The following is a 23064-nucleotide window of genomic DNA, read 5'->3' on the forward strand; positions in this document are numbered from 1 at the left end:
GCGGTGGTTGCGGACGCGGTTGCTGAGGGGACTGGCGCGGCGACGGGGCTACCTCATTCCCTCCTAATCCTCCCCGCACTAAGATGGCGGCGGATCCTCCTCCTGAAGAGTTCGGCGTGGCCGAGGAACGGAGCGGGCATTGCGCCGTGGTCGATGGGAATTGTCTTTATGTGTGGGGGGGATATGTGGTAAGGAAATTAGGTTCGACGGGGAAGCCGAAAGGTTGGACCAAATACGTGTGGGAAAGAAAAAGGCAGTCTCGTATTAACCGTGCATTGGAAACCCGGGGGGGGGAGGGCTAGAGAAGCAGTTCGATTTATTTCGCCTCCCCCCGCCCCCCGTGTTATTTTAAAGAGAAAGCTCGCGGTCACTGCTTCCAGAGCTAAATGGGCGGGAAAGAAAAGGGCACGCGCCGCTTTTGGACGTGAAGGAGGTTGGTTGTTTATCTCAGCTGTTTATCTGATTGGACGGTAAGGTCTAGTGATACATTAGCTGGCCCGCCTCTTTTCCCGCCCCCAGGAGGCTGAATTTATACTGTATTTGAGTGCCAGAATCTCGTGCCGCCTTAGAAGCTTGACAACCTTACGTTGTGTGAGATGGTTTGTTATAATAAATTCGCTTTTTGTCTTGAAGAGTGACTTTTTTTTCCCCCTTAAAAGGTAAAGGTTTCCCCGCACATGCGTGCTAGTCGTTTCCGACTCTAGGGGCCGGTGCTCATCTCCGTTTCAAAGCCAAAGAGCCAGCGCTTGTCCAAGGACGTCTCCGTGGTCATGTGGCCGGCATGACTAGATGCCAAAGGCGCACGGAACGCTGTTACCTTCCCACCGTAGTGGTCCCTATTTTTCTACTTGCATTTTTACGTGCTTTCGAACTGCTAGGTTGGCAGAAGCTGGGACGAGTAACAGGCGCTCACTCTGTTACGCGGCACTCGGGATTCGACCCGCCAAACTGCTGACCTTCTGATCGACAAGCTCAGCGTCCTAACCCACTGAGCCACCACGTCCCTTTTTCCCCTTAGGAACTAGTAATAATGTTCTTTGTGGGTTACTGAGTTCCCACATTGTAGATAGTCCTCGTCTGGAGATCACAATTGGGACCAGAATTTCCATTGTTAAGTAAGGTGTTGTTAAACGAATCACACCCAATTTTACAACCTTATGTAAGTGAATCACATGGTCATTAAGCAAATCTGGCTTCCCCCATTGATTTAGCTCGTGGGAAGCTGGATGGGAAGATTGCATGACACCAGGATACTGCAAAGGTTGTAAATGCATGCTAGTCACCAAGGACCCAAATTTTGCCCAGGGGTGAGGGGTGGTGCTGCTGCAATGGTTGTGGACCAGTTATCACTTTTTTCAGAGCCATTGTAACAGTTGCTGAAGGAATGGTTGTAAGTAGAGGACTGCTTGTACACTGAATTCTTTAAAAATGTAATCTCATTGTGGATTTAAAGTCATGGTTTATGGCTTGGCTTAGTATTAGATTGGAACTCAGCCATTCTGATGTAATCAGTATCAAGATTAAAAGCAAGTGAATACTGTCCTTCCATTGACTTGATTGATTTCTATGCCAAATGGCTGGCTGTGGTAAGAAGATAACAGTTTGTGTATCTCCCAAGCAAAGAAGAGTATCTGAACATGAATTATCTCAATCTCATTTAAAGATGAACACTATGATAATTGGTGACATATCACATTTTTCTTTGTGACTGTCAGTTGGAGCTGCCTTGACTTGGTCTCCTGTTTTAGGATTGCAGAGGATGTAAGCTAACCCCTTGTCCAGTTAATTTCAATTATTTTTAGTATTGAGATTTAAGGATATGGCATGATGGGAGGAGATCTGAAGTCTATCATTTGCTTATTTAGGTGTTAACAACCAGGATGTGACTGGTTTATAGGTAAGGGAGATGATCAACGTGGCTAGGATGTGCTTCTTCCCATTTGAACAAGCTACTCATGACCAAACTATCAAGCCACCACAGTTTTATGCCCTTCAAGAAAAGGAAAATACAAACTCTTATTTCTTCCCCTAAATATATTGCCTTTATTGTTGTAATAATTCATTGCAAAGTAAAGGGTTTTCTTTGCTGTTTCCATGAGCATTGTTTAATTAGAGTTATTTTGGAATAAGGACATTTATTACCATCACTATTGGGTTCTGGTGTTCTGGAAATGGCAAAATATTTCAAGGTGCAGGTGCCCTAAATACAAAGCTTTTTATACTTATGGGATAAATGAGTAGCTTGTTCAAATGGGAAGAAGCACATCCTAGCCACATTGATCATCTCCCTTATCTATAAACCAGTCACATCCTGGTTGTTAACACCTAAATAATATTTGCAGTGAGATTATAATTTTCAACAAATTCTTTATATACTTTTCTGGTAACATATATTTAATTCTTGCATGCATAAATTATATACTAGGTATACTACTGAGTACCTTTAAAATGTAAGATTTTCAGTGTCACTTTCTATGCTTTCACTGATCTGCCACTTGAAATTTTCTTTCTAACAAAAGACTAATGGTACAGAGTTATGCATGTAATTGATAGTTAATGAAAGGAAAATGTGTGTGCTTTATGATTACTAAAATAATGCTCCAGCCAGCCAAGTTATCTATTAAAGAGCTAGAATTTGAAATGGAAAGTATTCAGAAAATAAAAATTATGTCAGAATTACTGTTTTTTTCTGCACAGTCTATTGAAGAAAATGAAGTTTATTTACCAAATGATGAACTTTGGATCTATGAAATTGACAATGGATTATGGTAAGTTACATTATTTACTGTACTGTTAATTTATCAAAGTAATTATATGATAAATTTTATTTGTTGAAATTACTGTTTTAGCTAAATAGGCTTTTTACTTCCTTGTTTCTTTTAATTAATTTAGTATTGAAAAAGAAATATGGTCTTAAGGCTAGATTTCCATACTAGAATACGTTGAAATATGACTGGCTAGTTCTAGGTTATGACATTGCAGCAAGTATAATTTATGATTCAGTATTTTGTGGAAATTAGGGTAACTTAATTAACTGGACAAACCAATCCTAGATTTCCTAAATTATATAAAAATCCCTATTAATTTTAATATGATTTTATTGCATTTGGAAATGGATATCAGTGATAGTTCTTTCTCTTCTCAGAGGCTATTGTAATTAGAAGGTTCTATTTTCATTTAGGAATGAGTCAGAAAGTCTTGGAGTAGCCAGTAAGAATGTTGATATTGTTTCCAATGTATTTATCTGATTGTGATGAAATAATTCCCCTCAAACTTACTTATATCTTATGTTGCTGGGAAATAATGACATTTGGGGAATACTAATTTATAGTGACTGGAAGAAAATTACATAGATTGAGGTAGATAACACTTAATAATTTTACAGAAAACTGTTATTTCTAAGTACTGAAAGTATTATTGCTTTTATCTGTTTCTCGTACTCTCTGAGCAAATTTGAAGTATATTCTGTATTGCCTGAATTGCAGGTCAATGCATCTAATGGAAGGAGAGTTACCTCCATCTATGTCTGGAAGCTGTGGAGCTTGCATTAATGGGAACCTCTATATCTTTGGAGGATTTGATGACAAAGGATACAGCAATCGGGTACTGAATTCCTTTCATTGTTAAAAACTTTCCCAACAAAATAAGAAATTTCTTAAATAGTGAAAAATATGGTTCAATTTATTTAAAACTGACCTGTATCTTTTTTATATTGTGTTTCATATTTGTGTTTTATGATTCATTATTGTAACTCTATTAAATTAAAAATATATAGTGGTAAGAATTTATAATGATCAAGAAATGTCAAGACTAAGATCTGAATTTGGGACTAATCAGCACCAAGATAATTTTGGGATATCTAGCTGCTTCAATACCTCATATTGCATAGTTTATTTTTCATTGGACTTTAGAATCTTTCCCGTATATGGCATAAATGCTGTATGGGAAATAAAAATCATATATCCCACTGAATGAATATATTTAGCATTGTTAATTCTTGTGTACTGTATGTAAGTACTAACGGTATTAATTCCATCTTGGTATCACTTCCAGATGAATGATGATCAACAGAGCTACCATTTGATAACAGTGGGACTTTATTGACAAATATGTTTAGGTGAGCGCCAGTGTGGTGTAGTAGTTAAGGCAGGGACCTTCAAACTTGGCCCTTTTATGACTTGTGGACTTCAACTCCCAGAATTCCTCAGCCAGTGTAATTTGCTGTATTGTTTTTAAAAAACCTTGTGAACCGCCCTGGGAGAAGGGCGGTATATAAGTCTAATAAAATAAAATAAATAAAATAAATAAAAGGGCCAAGTTTGAAGACTGCTGAGTTAAGGCATCAGACATAACACCAGCTGGGCGACCTTGGGCCAGTCACTCTTTCAGCCCTAGGAAGGAGGCAATGGCAAACCACTTCTGAAAAACCTTGTGAAGAAAACTGCAGGGACTTGTTCAGACAGTCTCAGAGGATTGGACATGATTGAACAGAAGAAAAAAAATACTTAGAAGCATCATAAAAAATGTCTAAGGCTTTAACCTAAAGCAGACATGTCAAACACAAGGCCCGGGGGCCAGATCCGGCCCGCGAAGTGGTTTCATGTGGCCCACAAAGCCATCCTGGAAACAGTGAGGGAACGGCCCCCACTGCCTTGGCCCTGGCCCAGAGACCCTCCACCTGCCAGAGACCCTCAGATCTGTCCCACTCCTGCCCAGGCCCCCATAGGCACCCTTGATGCGAACAATGTAGAGCTGGCCACGCCCACCCAGTAGGCCATACGCACTCTAGCCACGCCCACCCAGTAGGCCACGCCCACCCTGGCCATACCCACCCGGCCCCCTGAGGGCAACCGCAATGCTGATGCGGCCCTCAATGAAATTGAGTTTGACACCCCTGACCTAAAGTCTTCTAAGGACATCAGGTCTTCATAGTTTAAATTACAATGTATTAGTTTGAGATAGCTTGGTTTTACTAACATTACTTGGAAAACCAGTAATGGGTAAAATTTAGTTTCCAAAATCTTTTTTTTCTGAAAACTATGGGCATTAAACTTGGAACTAGTTTTACTTCATTGGAACTACTAAGCATTTTCGTTACTAGTCTTTGGCCTAATTGAAAGCATCAGTTCAAAAACTGATCATAATTTCACAATTAGAAAATGTATGTTAGCACAAAAGTTTATTTAAATATTAGAAATAAGATAATTTAATACTTTTCATTAAAATAGGAATGTTGGTTTTCTCTATTCCCCCCTTTCCATGTTTATAGAATAATGTATATTTAAAGTATTCTAATTTTCTTTAAAGCTCTATCATGTTAATTTGCGAACAAAAAATGGAATTTACAAATGGAAGCAAATCACAGACTTTAAAGGTCAACCTCCTACCCCACGTGACAAGCTTGCTTGCTGGGTGTATAAAGACAGGTAATTCCATGAATGATTTCATAAATGGGGAGGAAAGTGATAGCTGATGAAAAATATCTGGTAACTTAATGGCTTGATAACATTTATCAGTGGGATATACTACTACAAACAATACTTGCATTATAAGTAAATAACAATAGGCTGTAATATTTAAGATTTTTTTAAAGATAAAATATTTTGAATATTGAATTCATGTTTCTCTTGATATTGCCAGTGCATTGCTGACAGAAAAAGTAGTATACTTTGGATGTCCTTCTTATCTATGTAGAGTTAGCAATACGTATAAGGCAAATAAATTATTACAGGTGATATTTGAGAAGACTTGTGGAAAATGAAAGTGTAGAATTATAGTATTCTTAGGATTATTGCTGATTAATTAGTACTTTTAATTCCAATTATTTCAGGTTAATCTACTTTGGTGGTTATGGCTGTAGGAAACAAAATGAGCTAAGTGACTGTTTTGATGTTCATGATGCATTTTGGGTAAGTTTAAGATTTAATTTCAAGCAAAAAATAGCAGTTGATTTATTATTAGTGTTTTTATTTTTTATTTTTTTAAATTATTACTACTACTAGTAGTGTATTTTACTTTTTTTAGGAAGGTCAAATATTCTGGGGATGGCACAATGATGTTCATGTTTTTGATACAAGTACTCAAACTTGGTATCAGCCAGAAATTAAAGTAAGTGTTGTAACTCGGTGCATAGATATTATCCAGTTGCATCAGGGACACCTCGCAGTTGTTGTGGGCATATTCTGATTACTGTTATTTCTCTTGCTTGCAGCGTGGAATTGCACCTCAACCTCGAGCAGCTCATTCATGTGCCGTCATAGGGAATACAGGCTATGTTTTTGGAGGACGGGTTTTGGTTTGTATTCAGTGCCCACTTAATTTTTTTATAAGAAGGATGCTTTAATGCTAGAAAGGAAAAAACATATCTTTTTGAAGTAAAAAGAGAATGTTAAAATATTAAGGCCTTTTTTCCCTTCAATTTTCCTGTGGCTTTAACTTGACTCCAAGATTTAGTCACCAAAGAATTAAAATAAAAAGACTTATTGAAGAATAGGAAAATAGAATGAGATTATTGTCCATCTAGCTAATAATACAGTATGTATAGAGCTGTTCAGCAGATGTGGATTTAAAGTGTTCCTGCTGCTCATTCTGGATAATGGTGGCAAGTAATCATGCACCAGAAAAGCGAGTATTTATTTGAAAGGCTTCAACAAAGAAAGATCAAGCCCTTCAGCCCAGACCAGAAATTCTAAAATACTTTACCTGTGTGCTCTCAAAAATAAATGGAATTTGACCACTCATATACTCTATTAGGGATTAGTTGAATTGGTGTGAATTGTCACTTGGTACTTTGGGCTGAATAGTTTAATTTGGTTTGGTTGAAAATCAAATCATATAATCCAAATGGACATAACACAATGAAGTAGTGTGAGGACAGTTATATAGAGATACTATTTTCTTCATGTTCTTGTTAACCATAATAAGCATAATCTCAATTGATAGAGTTAGATAAGTTTTGTTATATTTGGAATTTGTAAACTGAAATTGATACTATATTTTATTTTAAACTAAAATGGATATTTTTTTTTAATAGCAAACAAGGATGAATGATTTACATTCTCTGAATTTAGACACTTGGGTTTGGTCAGGAAAGTAAGTTTTTCTCCTTGATGTTGTTTTTTCTGTTGTACACAAATACCCTAGTAGTTAAATGCAATTTGGTTTTGAACATTTTCATGGGGTTTGCTTTTTGATAATAAATCGCTACTATTTCTATTAATGTCACATAATCCTTTTATGGTAATAAGCAAATTTATTATTTATAGATGGATTTCTGCATATTATGTGGATGAAATTTTCAGAGGATAATAGACCAATTTAAATATAAATGCAAAAGCACTTAAGGTTAAGGTTCCTCCCTCACAATATCAAGGACTGATTTTGCTATAAGCCATCCTTTTGCTTGTTGTTGTTGTTGTTAGCTGCGAAGTCGTGTCCGACCCATCGCGACCCTATGGACAACATTCCTCCAGGCCTTCCTGTCCTCTACCATCTTCTGGAGTCCATTTAAGCTCACGCCTACTGCTTCAGTGACTCCATCCAGCCACCTCATTCTCTGTCGTCCCCTTCTTCTATTGCCCTCGATCTTTCCCAGCATTAGGCTCTTCTCCAGTGAGTCCTTCCTTCTCATTAGGTGGCCAAAGTATTTGAGTTTTAGCTTCAGGATCTGGCCTTCTAAAGAGCAGTCAGGATTGATCTCCTCTAGGACTGACCGGTTTGATCGCCTTGCAGTCCAAGGGACTCGCAGGAGTCTTCTCCAGCACCATAGTTCAAAGGCCTCAATTTTTTGGCGCTCAGCCTTTCTTATGGTCCAACTTTCACTGCCATACATTGCAACTGGGAAGACCATAGCCTTGACTATACGCACTTTTGTTGACAGGGTGATGTCTCTGCTTTTTAGTGTGCTGTCTAGATTTGCCATGGCTTTCGTCCCCAGGAGCAAGCGTCTTTTAATTTCTTGGCTACAGTCCCCATCTGCAGTGATCTTGGAGCCCAGGAAAATAAAATCTGTCACTACTTCCATTTCTTCCCCATCTATTTGCCAGGAATTGAGAGGGCCAGATGCCATGATCTTGGTTTTCTTAATGTTAAGTTTCAACCCAAGTTTTGCACTCTCCTTCTTCACCCGCAACAAGAGGCTCTTTAGTTCTTCTTCACTTTCTGCCATTAGAGTGGTATCATCTGCGTATCTTAGGTTGTTGATATTTCTTCCAGCAATCTTAATTCCAACTTTTGATTCATCTAGCCCTGCCTTTCTCATGATGTGCTCTGCATATAAGTTAAATAGGCAGGGCGACAGTATACAGCCTTGCCGGACTCCTTTCCCAATTTTGAACCAATCAGTGGTTCCGTGTCCAGTTCTCACTGTTGCTTCTTGACCCGCATATAGGTTTCTCAAGAGACAAATAAGATGGTCTGGTACTCCCATCTCTTGAAGAACTTGCCACAGTTTGTTATGATCCACACAATCAAAGGCTTTAGCATAGTCAATGAAGCAGAAGTAGATGTTTTTCTGGAACTCCCTAGCTTTCTCCATGATCCAGCGTATGTTGGCAATTTGATCTCTAGTTCCTCTGCCTCTTCGAAATCCTGCCTGTACTTCTGGTAGTTCTCGATCCACATACTGCTGAAGTCTAGCTTGTAGGATTTTAAGCATGACTTTACTAGCATGAGAAATGAGTGCAATGGTGCGATAGTTTGAACATTCTTTGGCACTGCCTTTCTTTGGAATTGGAATGTAAACTGATCTTTTCCAATCCTGTGGCCACTGTTGAGTTTTCCAAATTTGCTGGCAAATTGAGTGTAGCACTTTTACTGCACTGTCTTTTAAGATTTTGAATAGCTCAGCTGGAATACTGTCACCTCCACTAGCTTTGTTGTTGCTCAGCTTTTCTAAGGCCCACTTCACTTCACATTCTAGGATGTCTGGCTCGAGGTCAGTGACCACCTCATTGTGATTATCAGGGACGTTAAGCTCATTCTTGTATAGTTCTTCTGTGTAATTTTGCCACCTCTTCTTAATCTCTTCTGCCTCTGTTAGGTCCCTGCCATTTTGGTCCTTTATCATGCCCATTTTTGCATTAAACGTTCCCTTCATCTCTCCAATTTTCTTGAAAAGATCTCTGGTCCTCCCTATTCTATTGTTTTCTTCTATTTCTTTGCACTGTTCATTTAAGAAGGCATTCTTATCTCTTCTAGCTATTCTCTGGAATTCTGCATTCAATTGGGCGTATCTTTCTTTTTCTCCCTTGCCTTTCGCTTCCCTCCTTTCCTCAGCTATTTGCAAAGCTTCCTCAGACAGCCATTTTGCTTTCTTGCATTTCTTTTTCTTTGGGATGGTTTTGGTTGCTACCTCTTGTACAATGTCGCGAACCTCTGTCCATAGTTCTTCAGGCACTCTGTCTATCAGATCTAATTCCTTAAATCTATTTGTCACCTCTACTGTATATTCAACAGGGATATGGTTTAATTCATACCTGAGTGGCCTAGTGCTTTTCCCTACTTTCTTCAGTTTAAGCCTAAACTTTGCAAGGAGAAGCTCATGGTCTGAGCCACAGTCAGGCCCTGGTCTTGTTTTTACTGACTGTATAGAGCTTCTCCATCTTTGGCTGCAGAGCATATAGTCAATCTGATTTCTGTGTTGACCATCTGGTGATGTCCATGTGTAGAGCCGTCTCTTGGGTTGTTGGAAAAGAGTGTTTGCTATGACCATCGTATTCTCTTGACAAAATTCTATAAGCCTGTGCCCTGCTTCATTTTGTACTCCAAGGCCAAACTTGCCTGTTATTCCAGTTATCTTTTGGCTTCCTACTTTAGCATTCCAATCCCCCATGATGATAAGGACATCATTTTTTGGTGTTAGTTCTATAAGGTGCTGTAGGGCTTCGTAGAACCGGTCAATTTCATCCTCTTTAGCACTGGTGGTTGGGGCATAGACTTGGACTACTGTGATATTGAATGGTTTGCCTTGGATTCGAACTGAGATCATTCTGTCATTTTGAGGATTGTATCCCAGTATTGCTTTTCCTACTCTTTTATTGACTATGAAGGCTACTCCATTTCTTCTGAGGGATTCTTGTCCGCAGTAGTATACCTGATGGTCATCTGAATTAAATTCACCCATTCCTGTCCATTTTAGTTCGCTGATACCTAAGATGTCGATGTTCAGTCTTGTCATCTCTTGTTTGACCACGTCCAGCTTTCCTTGATTCATGGATCTTACATTCCAGGTTCCTATGGAGAAAAAATCTTTACAGCATCGGACTTTCCTTTCACCACCAGACACATCCACAGCTGAGCGTCCTTTCGGCTTTGGCCCAGTCGCTTCATTCTTTCTGGCGCTACTAGTACTAGCCCTCTGCTCTTCCCCAGTAGCATATTGGACGCCTTCCGACCTGAGGGGCTCATCTTCCAGCGTCATATCGTTTTGCCTTTTGGTACTGTCCATAGGGTTTTCATGGCAAAGATACTGGAGTGGGTTGCCATTTCCTTCTCCAGTGGATCACGTTTTGTCAGAACTCTCGGCTATGACCTGTCCGTCTTGGGTGGCCCTGCACGGCATAGCTCATAGCTTCATTGAATTACGCAAGCCCCTTCGCCACGACAAGGCAGTAATCCATGAAGGAGGATCCTTTTGCTATTGTAGACTAAAGGTTTTTTTTTAATTTTAAGTTGTAAAATTTAAAAGTGAAGAAAACGTCTAGGTCAACAGCATATCTTAGGATTTTATTAAATTACAAGGATTTCTTAGCTGAAGCTTCTAAGAACTTTTAGAGAAAAATGAAGAGATTTTTTTTATTATCCATTAGATTGTCAGGTTGACAATTCATATTAACCATCATATATAGATTTAGTTGGCTATGAGATGGCCGGCAAATAAATTTCCTAAACATATAAATAAGTGAAGAGAAACCTTTGTATGTGTTACTCGTAAATTGCAGATTAGAAACCAATGGTTATAACATGGCCTCTTGTTTCCTGGTTTAGTTGAGTTGGCAACTGAAGAAGGCTCAGAGGGGTGCTTGAATCCTAGTTGTTTCACGTTTTTGAATCTATACAACTCAGTTTCAGCAATTAATAAACAATTTATATGACATAAGCTGCCTTAGGAAATACTTCCTCCCACCAATCCCCCAAACATGCTGTAATATTCAGTAATTATTTGGGATTTGTTTGTTTGAATTATATAAGCAGTTGTGCCTTTGGTTGCTGTTACACTTAGAATTGCTACAAATGGAGAAAAACCGAGAGAGAGATCATGGCACACACTGACTCCTGTGGCTGATGGGAAACTTTTCCTTTTTGGTGGCCTGAGTTCAGACAATGTCCCCTTAAGTAAGTAGCATTTGTCCTGAATTGTTGAGATTGTGATGAAGATATAGTTAGTATTTGAGTTATGGTGGCAATTCGGACTGCCACCCCAAAGCGATGCAGTTATAAAGAGCAATTTCATGCGGCTGCATTGTTTGGCAACAGCAGTCACAATTCTTTTCCTAGACCCAAGATGCACGGGTCCTTAAGTGGGAAGAAGCAGAATCCCAGGTAGGGAGAATGGTACGTAGGGATGCAGGAAAGGGCTGGTGCAGGCAGTATGGGAGACAGAGGAAGGTTGGCCCAGGCTGCACGAAAGTCATGCGAAGCCAGGAGAAGGGCCCACAGAGCCTGAACGTGACTTGTGATCTTCCCTGACAGCTTCCCCATTGAGTTTTCTTGTGGGAAGCTGCCAGGGAAGTTTGCAAATGGCGATCATACAACTGGGGCTCCCTGCAACATTACACAGTAATGGTGAGCCAGACACATAAGTGCCTGGATTACAATTAGTGTCCATTGGCAGCATGTTCTCTTCAGACAGGTTTTCAGCAAACAAGGACAAAGTGGTAATAAACCAAGCTGCTTAGTTAATCTGAATAGAATGGCATGAAGAAAAGTCAAATGTTCATGAAACATTTGGCATAGTCTGAAATGAGATTTCATATGCTCCTGGAGAGTAGGTTGCTTTTCTTTAGGAAAATAAGTAATGCTACCCCTCCTGGTTATTTCTGAAACTGAGGGGAGCCAGATCATGGTAAAAAAGAAAAGTACTTAGTCAAAGAACAGTGTAGAAACCTACTAAACTAGTACCTGCTTCTCTTTTAGTTCCTGGTGAAGGTCCTTGTTTTTCAGGATGAAAATCATTCACATATAACACAAAACAATTTGTTCTATAATCTCTTGCCATTTTTAAATAAAAGCAATAGCACTAATCTTTGTGTCTCTATTTTCAGGTGATGGTTGGATTTATGATGTTGCAACAAATGAATGGCAACAACTTGCATATTTACCACAGACTAGACCTAGGTATAATCTGCTAGTCATCTCCTGAAATTGAAGAACGTATGACTTTGTAATTGTAATTTTGAAAATTCAAATATAGATTTTGATCTAATTTTGAGGAGCCCTTGGTGCTCTCTGAGCTTGGTTGTTTTCTTGCAGATGTTTGATTACTGAAACTAGGTAGCATCATCAGTGCACTGATGTTATCTGATTTGGCTAATGAAATGTCTGCAAGAAAGTAATCAAGCTCAGAGAGCACTAAGAACTCCTGTTTCAATCCTAAACTATAAATATTCTCCTTTATTGATCTAATTTTATCTTATAAAAGTAGAAAGGCACATCTATTCATGTAATCATGACTCAGTTTCTCTGGGCTCCCATTTTCCCAATTACAGACTGCTTGTCATATCTATTACTATTCCAAAGAATCCTATAATCCTCAGAAGTAATTTTGCATGGCATTGTAAGGGGAATAAGACAACATGAAAGCTGTGTAACAATTGAAATTTATTTATAATTCACATGCAGCAACTCAATAACTTAAAACATGACTTAAATTACAATTTTTATTTTGATCGTTTTACCTGATTTCTCTGCTTAAAAGCTTCCTATAGTGTCAGTAAAGTTGTTGCAAATAATTTTAGTTTTAATAATTGTTCTGTTCAGACCTTATGCCTAAAAACAAAAGTGTAAAAAAAGTCTCGTAGTTCCTCCCGGAGTATCTTCACACAAACGTATCCCATGTCACAGTTCTCTCCATGCTTAATAATGTGACTCCAAATAGCTTCAAGCTGGGGTCAATTGAAGCCAGTACAGTCGGTAGCTGGCAAGAATGGTTGTAAATTGTGATCATGTGAATGTGGTTATGCTGCAATGGCCATAGGTGAAAGGACAAGTTGTAACTACCACTCATTCAGCACTAATAACTGCTGAACAAGTGTCATTATAGAGGGAGCACCTGTAATTACAAATTTTGAATACAAAATAAGACAGAATGAGACATTACAGTAATTAGAATAAAGCAAAATAGATCAAAGATTTGTGAATCTTGCATATTCAATTTCGTGTAGGTTGATTCCAGGTAGATGAAAGGGAAAAGGGGTGCTTGAGTCGGAGTACACCCTATGTTCAAAAACATGATCATTATGGCTACAGTACCTCAGAGAGACACTTTACCAGAGATAGAAAATGAATAAGAGACCTCGTCCTTTTGAACTCTGAAAACAATTCATTCTATATATAGTAGGATTGTTAGATATAGTTTGAATTCTGTTACTTTACAGTGCTTTTATATTTTGCAGCTTTTAGATAATTGGTTATATTAACATCTGTATTTTTGCTCTGATAATATGAATAGATAACTAAGCTCTCTTTGCACGTCATAATTTAATATTGAATGTAACAGTGCAATCCAGTATACAAAAACTTTGTAGTATTAATCTATAATTTATCCATTGACATTACAATAAACAAGCTGATAAATATTGCCCCCTTATCCTGCTATTGATATAAGTGTATTGAAGATCAGATTTACAACATCTGACTTTTGAGGAGTAATTCTTTACCTTATTACACTAATTATGTACCTTATTATGTACTACAAAACTCCATTTTCTGGTTTAGATGCCAGCCCTGTTAGTTATGTGTACAATTCAGTTATAATGTGGTATATTTGAATTACAACAGATACTATAGTTTTTGACAAGGATTTGTTTAAACAGATGATGTTAATTTAGTTGATTAATAATGCAAATAACATGCTTTATTAGAATGTCTAGGTGCTAAGTTAGAGCAGCTGTGAGAGGACATAAACTCTGTCAGTCAATAGAAAAAGCCTCAGGTTTCAAGCTAGGAGTCAAGGCCCAGAGTGAAGGCAGGAAAGGCATTCCAGTGTTCTTCGATGATCCAGTCCAGGCCAGAATTTTCCTAATGCAGATAAGACAGAGGCAGAGCTATCAACAGGTATGAGGAAGAGAACAGGTGGGATACAGTTTAGTGTAAGGAGAATGGTATATAATTGCTGAAATAAATGAAGTAAGGTGTTTTACAGTCATCGTGTACATACTTTGTAAATAAACAAGGGAACTAATCTCACAATCCTATGCACAGTGAGTTTCATGTGTTAATTTAATTTCCAGAAAATGACTTCACACGCAATGAAGCTGCCCTAACTCCCAACAATTCTAGTGGTTTAACATACCCAAACGGTGGGGAAAAAACCCAAAGACAATGTTCTGCATCAGTTTGTTTATTTTGCACTAGTGTGTGCAAAATAACACCCAACCTTTGTAGGATGCAAAGGAGGAATGGAAGAACAGAGTGCCCTTTTTACTTTGGTTCCCAATCATGTTCATAGTTACAAGCAAAAAAGATGCAACCATTACAGCTCAGTTAATACTCATAGAAAACTGCATTCTATGTAGAGTTGCCATGATTTTTGGTACATTTATGCCCCTAAATGCCTTTTTATTCAAGTAGATCTCTGTTCTTGCCCATTTCCTTGATTTTTTAAAAGAAAGGTGCATCACACTTCCAATATGTTATTAACACACATTGCCTTACTACTCAACCCACAGCTAACATATATAATGACAGAAAACAATATCGGTCCATATGATTTCTTTCTCCAGTTAATGCAGGCAGGCTATTAATGCTAAAGAAGATTATATTAAAGAAGAGATTATCCTAGTCCAGGAGTATTTTCATTTCATGCCCTGTAAAAGAAGTACAAATTCTAATGAATAATGACTAGGGGTCACCTTAAATTAACGCTAAGACTGGAAAAATAAAATCTTTCAGATAGCTGAGTTTCTAAGTAATGCTATCTTGAATACTCATACTTTGATATTCATGCCAACATATTTCATGATATTATTATGGCTTATACATATCAAAAGAATTTTTCACATTTTCATGATTAGTATAAAACAATTTTATATTGTACTTAAAGTATATAATTATTTTATAAAGACCGAATAAGCTGTTTTAATATTTAAACCTGTCTTTCATCAGTGCAAACAATGTTTTAAGAGTTGGGTCAAATGCATTATTATTTTTAAAAATTCTTCCTGTTCTTGTTAAGAAAATAAGTCCACTAATAGTAAACAGGAAAATATCAGGTTTACATTTCTTCATTCCTTACAAGTTCAAAATATTTTAAAGAATTGAGTAATCACTTCAAGACAATATAGATATTATATGTTGGAGATTAAGTGGAAAGTCCTATAATATAGATAAAGTATGCACCTCTAAAACATGTAAGTAAATGCTTCTACAAAAATCTGTTATTTGAGCATTCATTCTAAATAAAATACATTCTAGGTTATGGCATACAGCCTGTGCTGGCAAAGAAGGTGAAGTATTAGTCTTTGGAGGAAGTAAAGATGATTTGCACTTCCTGGATAGGGTAAGTATCTTAAAGGATCTAATTGTTTTTATACATTTTAAAGGAAATGCACATTCCACATTTTTATGGCAGAATATTTAAGGAGAGAAGATAATTTGGGTTCAATTTTGATTCTTCCTAATTATACTGGGATCAGGAGACCCAGAAAATAGTTTGCTTTAGTTTTTCACAGCATTGTCTAACTTTCATGCTATATTCAGTGTGCACAGAGTTCAGAGTTCTAATTATTTCATCCAGTTTGCTTTTTCTAAAGGCATCTCCTACATATAGTATATGAAAAGCAATATGTTAGTGGAGGCCAGATATTTAATTCATATCCCAGCTTTATTTTGTATAATTCAAGGCAGCATGCATCATTATTCCTCTTTCTAACAACAACAGTGTGAGATGAGTCTGGCTTCCATGCCTTAAGGGATGATCTAGCACTCAAGTGAAGAAGAACTAAAGAGCCTCTTGTTGCAGGTGAAGAAGGAGAGTGCAAAACTTGGGTTGAAACTTAACATTAAGAAAACCAAGATCATGGCATCTGGCCCTCTCAATTCCTGGCAAATAGATGGGGAAGAAATGGAGGTAGTGACAGATTTTATTTTCCTGGGCTCCAAGATCACTGCAGACGGGGACTGTAGCCAAGAAATTAAAAGACGCTTGCTCCTGGGGAGGAAAGCCATGGCAAATCTAGACAGCACACTAAAAAGCAGAGACATCACCCTGTCAACAAAAGTGCGTATAGTCAAGGCTATGGTCTTCCCAGTTGCAATGTATGGCAGTGAAAGTTGGACCATAAGAAAGGCTGAGCGCCAAAGAATTGAGGCCTTTGAACTGTGGTGCTGGAGAAGACTCCTGCGAGTCCCTTGGACTGCAAGGCGATCAAACCGGTCAGTCCTAGAGGAGATCAATCCTGACTGCTCTTTAGAAGGCCAGATTCTGAAGCTAAAACTCAAGTACTTTGGCCACCTAATGAGAAGGAAGGACTCACTGGAGAAGAGCCTAATGCTGGGAAAGATCGAGGGCAATAGAAGAAGGGGACGACAGAGAATGAGGTGGCTGGATGGAGTCACTGAAGCAGTAGGCGCGAGCTTAAATGGACTCCAGAAGATGGTAGAGGACAGGAAGGCCTGGAGGAATGTTGTCCATAGGGTCGCGATGGGTCGGACACGACTTCGCAGCTAACAACAACAGCACTCAATCATTTTTCTCCCCTAAACAAGCCAGAGCAGGATTCCACTTTGTTTTAACATCCCCTCTCTATTCTAAAGATTGGGAGTGAAATTTGATAACCGGTTACTTTTTAACACTGGAGCCATGGGAACAACATATTCTGGGCTGAATGAAGGTAAAAAAAAATGGTGGTTTTTTTTTTTTTTGAAAAAAAAGTTTCTAGACAACTTGGGATTCAGCATTTATAACTCCAAAAACAGAAAAAAAACAGGATGAGTTGATATGGTAGGAGAAGCCAATAACAGCAACAAAAAAGATGAATTCCAGCTGGATGCTGTGGTGGTGGTGGTGGTGGGGAATCAGAAAAACATTCTCCAGCACATTCTATGGGAGAATCTGTTGGGCAACAGTTTGAAATGTGTTAGGCTGCTGCATTTTTAATCCTACTTTCACTTGGTCACATGACAGGATAGATTTACTAAAGAATTCCAGAAGCCACACAACCTTGCTTGTCTTGCTTTGCTTCATTTTTAGTTTAACAACTGGCAGTTTTGATACTTTTTAATTGTGTATATTGCTTTCAGTACTTTTGTAAGAAAGAACTGTATATATTTGAAATCATCATTTTTCTCTTCCTTAGGGTCATTGCAGTGATTTATTGATTTTTCAAACACAACCATATTCACTTCTCAGGTGAGTTGAAAAAAACCCAGAACTAATAAAATTGTAAAGCTTCCAGAATAGTACACTTCAACAAATATTAATAGCAACTATTACAGGAACAACTCTTCTGATATAACAACTCTAATGTGCAAAGTCATTTAGTGGACCTCTGGCATGCTGAAACCTAAATGTGTAACAGCTGTCCTATTGTTTTGGGAGTCAAGTAATGCTGTGTACATACTATGGCTGTTTTCCATTATTTATTTATTTATTTATTTAATTAAATAAAGGACATTTTCCCTTATAGAAATTTTAATACATTTTGCATTCTTAATATAAACTCTCTTATGTCATTCTTATTTGGCAGCTATTTAAGCCAAATACGTAGTCTGTGATTCAAGCAAATCATAGAGGGTATGATGTTTCAATAGAATTATAATGAAGAATACCGTATATACTTGAGTATAAGCCGAATTTTTCAGCCCACTTTTTGGGCTGAAAAAATCCACTTCGGCTTATACTCCAGTCAACAAAAAAAAAGAACTTACCGAGGACTTGCGTGCGGCCGAGCTACTTTGCCTGACGCTGCTGGGGTCGCCCGGGCGCCTCTGCTCGCCCTCAGCAGCACCTGGCCCGGAATCACATGCGAAACAAGCCCGGCAGAGGAGCCGGAGCGGCGAGCAGAGGCGCCCGGCCCAGATCCTGCAAGGCCCGGCCGAGACGCGCCCCCAGCAGCGGAGCTGCTCCGGCTCCTCTGCCGGGCTTGTTTTGCATGTGAGCTACTTTGCCTGATGCTGAGAAGACCCGCTTGGGCACTCGGGTTGGTGTCAGTCTCCGCAGGCCCTTCTCGTTTCCAGGAACGTCAAGCGCGCTTGGCTCTCCACCCCCACGGCAGGGCAGGGCAGGGCAGAGACTTGCTCGCCCTTCTGACGGCCCTGAAGAGAAACGAAGGGCTTGCAAACTCCCCGCGAGAAGCTGGGCGAAGCGCGCGGCTGGGCGAGTGTGTGCCTGCGCGCGTATTTACGAAAGAAACGCTCCGAGAGTTCTTCTTTCTCCGCCCCCTTGGGGGGAACTCTAGCGACTGCTGTAGCCGCGCTTCTCTTCTCGGCTCCGAAAATAGGGATTTCTACTCTCTCTCTCTCTCTCTCTCCCCTCCCCACCCCGCATTCTCCTGCCTCTTTGATTGCGACAATAAAAGGGCGAAGGGTGCGCTGGTTTCTTCCTCCTTCCTCCCCCCCTCCCCTCCCCTCCCCGATTGTCAGGTGAGGCAGCTGGAGGTCTGGCCGGGAGATTGTAGCCGTTTTGAAACGCCGCGGGTTGCCTGCGTGTTTGCTTGTTCCGGGTAGAAAAAACGCTGTCGACCCCGGCATCTTTTGCGGGGAGGGGTGAGGTGGGGTGGGGTGGGGTGGAGGAAGCAGTTTGCGAAGCAGCCAAAATGGGGGTGTCAAGCCGACCAGGAGGAGGAAGAAGAAGAAGAGGAGGAGGAGGAGGAGGAGTGGGGGGCACGCGGCGATCCCGCTTCGCTGCTTTCGCCCGGCGCCCTTTTCCGACGTCCGCATCACTCCAGGCTCAAAGGGCGCCGTCTGAACGGAGAGTGCGGGGAAAGTGGACGTGCCGCCGGCGCCCTGCTCCCAGGCCCGGATTGGCTGGAAAACATGCCTGCTCGCGAGTAGGCAGGCGAAGATCTGGAAGGCTCGGGATGTAGGGAGGGTGGGGGGTGGGGGGAAGCGAGAGTCTCCCGGGACGAGGGGAGGTCAGGCTGCGTCCCGGATCAAGGCCGACGAAGCACCGACAGCCGCTTTTCTCTCGGATGGGTGGCTGTAAATAGGAGCCCTTCGCCTTCTCGGGGATGGCAGCGGCGAAGAAACGTTGAATGCCGGGCTAGCTCGCCACTTTGCCCTTTTTCCTGCACTTTCCTTCCCGGGTGCAAACAGCAGCCTTCGAGGAAACCCAGCCTGGGCAGCGGCGGCGACTTCCTTCTCTTGCTTCTCCTTGGCTGGTTGGTGCGGCGGCTGCAACTTCACCCCAGCAGCCCGGGCGCGCAGAGATGCTGCTTCTCTTTCGGCTCCGCGTCCGCCAGCGCTCGGAGCGGGCTCGAGGTGCTGCTGGTGAACTTCCTTCCCCCTTCGCTTTTGCTTGCTCCGCTTCTGCTGATGTCACGGCCGCCGGAGCTCGGGAGGCTCGCTCGCCAATCACAGCCGGGAAGCCTGGGGGAGACCGGGAGCCAAGAAGCCAGCCGCCGCGAGTGCTGCGAGGGAGCGCGGCGTGGCGGGCGGCTTTTTAAAGGGAACGCCGCCCCCTTTTTAAACTTCCCCTCCTCCTCCGCCCAGCCTTTACTCTTCTTTCCTTCCACTTTCCGGATTAGGGCTGGGGAAGGAAGGAAGGAAGGAAGGAAGGAAGGAAGGATTTAGAGAGGAGGGAAAGGGGAGGGAGGGAGGGAGGGAGGAAGGAAGGAAGGAAGGAAGGAAGGAAGGATTTAGAGAGGAGGGAAAGGGGAGGGAGGGAGGGAGGGAGGGAGGGAACAAGCAAACGCTGCCCCAAAACTGGGGCGTTTCAAGCCATGGCTCCTCCGGCAACAGTCGCTTAAGCTGCAGTTCATCCGGTTCCCCCAGCCTTTCCAAATATTCCAGGCTGGAGCATTCACTCCCTCCGCAGTTCCTCCAGCCATTACGAGCCGTTTCTGGTTAAGTTCAAACGAATACAAGCAGATTCAAGCCGTGGCTCTTTCCGCCCCGAAAATCAGCTGATCGGGCGTTTCAAGCCGCGGCGTTTCAAAACGGCCACAATCTCCCGGCAAGACCTCCTCTGCAGTTCCTCCAGCCATTACAAAGCAACTCTGGTCAAATTCAGGCCGTTTCGGTCTAATTCAGGCAGATGCAAACAGATTCAAGCCGCGGCTCTTCCACCCGAAAATCAGCTGATCGGGCGTTTCAAGACGCGGCGTTTCAAAACGGCTACAATCTCCCGGCCAGACCTCCAGCTGCCTCACCTGACAATCGGGGAGGGGAGGGGAGGGGGGGAGGAAGGAGGAAGAAACCAGCGCACCCTTCGCCCTTTTATTGTCGCAATCGAAGAGGCAGGAGAATGCGGGGTGGGGAGGGGAGAGAGAGAGAGAGAGAGAGTAGAAATCCCTATTTTCGGAGCCGAGAAGAGAAGCGCGGCTACAGCAGTCGCTAGAGTTCCCCCCAAGGGGGCGGAGAAAGAAGAACTCTCGGAGCGTTTCTTTCGTAAATACGCGCGCAGGCACACACTCGCCCAGCCGTGCGCTTCGCCCAGCTTCTCGCGGGGAGTTTGCAAGCCCTTCGTTTCTCTTCAGGGCCGTCAGAAGGGCGAGCAAGTCTCTGCCCTGCCCTGCCCTGCCGTGGGGGTGGAGAGCCAAGCGCGCTTGACGTTCCTGGAAACGAGAAGGGCCTGCGGAGACTGACACCAACCCGAGTGCCCAAGCGGGTCTTCTCAGCATCAGGCAAAGTAGCTCACATGCAAAACAAGCCCGGCAGAGGAGCCGGAGCAGCTCCGCTGCTGGGGGCGCGTCTCGGCCGGGCCTTGCAGGATCTGGGCCGGGCGCCTCTGCTCGCCGCTCCGGCTCCTCTGCCGGGCTTGTTTCGCGTGCGAGCTACTTTGCCGGCCGCTGCTGAGGGAAGATCTCTGGAGAGGAGCATAAGGTGAGCTGCTGCATTTCCCAGCCTCGGCTTATACTCGAGTCACCAACTTTTTCCATTTTTGGGGGGTAAAATTAGGGGTCTCGGCTTATATTCGAGTCGGCTTATATTCAAGTATATACGGTAGATTATTTTCAGTAATAGTTGTCTAATGAAAGAAGTACTAAGATTAGGAATATTGCTGTGGGAGTACATATTGCCATATTTAGATGTTTTAACTAGCTTGCTACTATGCAATTTATAGAGAGCAAAACTTTATAACATTCATATTGTTTCTTTTAGATTGAGTCTTGATTGTATTGGTAAAAATGCTGTTCTCTTGGAGAAACAATTACCTTGGTTGCCATCTAGACTTCTGGAAGAAGTTGTGGAGAAGATAACTTTTTGGGTTGCTGTTAATCATCGTCAGAAAAAACAAGCCAAAGCAGAAGAACATGAGCAGATTAATGTCCTTTAAACAACAGTTCCGTTATCATTTTAAACAACAATGACTATTATTGGTGAATTGAACTAAATTCTAAATTTCTGGATGCATAAGAAACAGTTTCAAATGTTATCAGTGTCATAACAGCTCCATTTCAGGCTTTGAAGATTAAAAATATTCTTGGACTTAAGAGCAATTTGATCCGATTATTGTTATTAAAGATAATGGAGTTCCAAGCAGTGAAAATGGTGTTTGGCCTTATAAGGTAGTTTACCTTCTGCCGGTATTTGAAAAGCATTTTTTTTTAAAAAAAAAGTTGAATTGTGTTAAAAAAATTGTGCAAACTCAAAATCCTTTTACAACGTTTTGACAAAGTTGCTTATTCTGTTGATTGTATAAAATTTGTATTTAACAGTTGAAAATATGTCCGTAACTTATTGTAAAAAGTGTTTATAAAATACTGTTTTCTATTCTTTTTGAATTTTCTTGAGTTTTGTGATTAACACTTGTAGAGTCTGAATACAATTTACTGAACATCCTTTAGTCTCTTGCCATCATGCCATTTTGAAAGATTTGAAAACCTTCAAAAATAATTCTAAATTTTACTTTGATTATAGTAATAATTAAGCTCATATAAAGCTAAAATGTTTGGGTATATTATGCCATAAAATACACTTTATATCACAGATGCCATACATTCCTTTAAGGAGAATTTTTATAATAGAATATCAATAGGCAACATATAAATGATACTTGCTGCCCTATTCTTTCTGCAGAAATATTTTAGACATTAAAAGGGGAATGTAAGCTTTCTCAATAACGGGGTAGCTTACCAAACAAATGACTGAATTATAATATATGGCTAAATGACAAATGCCAATTATTAAAAATGTTCATCTGGTAATAAAGGGGTTACTTTAAACACATAGGTCTAAAAGCTATACTGAAATTACTGAGGGGATTTTTTTCCCCTGGAGTAAAAATATACAGGAATGCCCCAGCATTCACTAGTATCAGATTTGTTTTGATTATTTGGATTTTAAATAGACAATGGATAAATAGGTACACAAAAGAGTGTCAAAGTGAAAAATGCTAAACAATGTTCTTTCAAGCTAAAAAATTTTTTTAAAAAGGCGACTGACATTGCAGAATACTGTGCAGAAACATTCGGTTTCTCTATTTAGTGTCATTTCATTCTGTAAATACTAGGAAAGGCTTGAAGCACCCTGCAAAAAAAGCATGTTGAAAAGGAAAGATGGAATCCCAAGGTCAGTCATTTAAGAAAATTTGAAGGGGGAATTGAAAAGTGCCTAAAAACAGCAAGCCTCTGAGCAGGAGCATTCAACTGCAGCATTTTATTTCATGTTTTATCTTTTCCCTTCAGTCAGCCTGACCCTGTTGCTGGTGGGGATAGGAATTCAGGTGCCATGTCACTGAATACA

General features: G+C 40.7%; 1 protein-coding gene across 1 annotated transcript; it reads left to right on the plus strand.

The window, feature by feature from the left end:
- KLHDC1 (kelch domain containing 1) lies at positions 1-22048 on the plus strand. Its single transcript, XM_081319014.1, has 13 exons — positions 1-188; positions 2698-2768; positions 3486-3603; positions 5308-5426; positions 5831-5909; positions 6025-6108; positions 6212-6295; positions 7034-7092; positions 11222-11334; positions 12264-12336; positions 15634-15718; positions 17517-17569; positions 21481-22048. The coding sequence occupies exons 1-13, from the start codon at positions 84-86 to the stop codon at positions 21653-21655; spliced, it is 1218 nt and encodes a 405-aa protein (XP_081175140.1). The 5' UTR covers positions 1-83; the 3' UTR covers positions 21656-22048.
- Positions 22049-23064: the final 1016 nt, after the last annotated feature.

The sequence above is a fragment of the Vipera berus genome (genome assembly GCF_964194415.1).
Source record: "Vipera berus genome assembly, chromosome: 1".
In the NCBI taxonomy this organism is placed as follows: Eukaryota; Metazoa; Chordata; class Lepidosauria; order Squamata; family Viperidae; genus Vipera; species Vipera berus.

What these genes read in the sequence shown, in the direction of transcription:
- KLHDC1 (XM_081319014.1), top strand. Translation starts at nt 84, where the DNA reads ATGGCGGCGGATCCTCCTCCTGAAGAGTTCGGCGTGGCCGAGGAACGG. An exon ending in ACTTGGGTTTGGTCAGGAAA is followed by an intron (nt 7,093 to 11,221) that starts GTAAGTTTTTCT and finishes TGTTACACTTAG; the next exon opens with AATTGCTACAAATGGAGAAA. An exon ending in ATTTGCACTTCCTGGATAGG is followed by an intron (nt 15,719 to 17,516) that starts GTAAGTATCTTA and finishes TCTCTTCCTTAG; the next exon opens with GGTCATTGCAGTGATTTATT.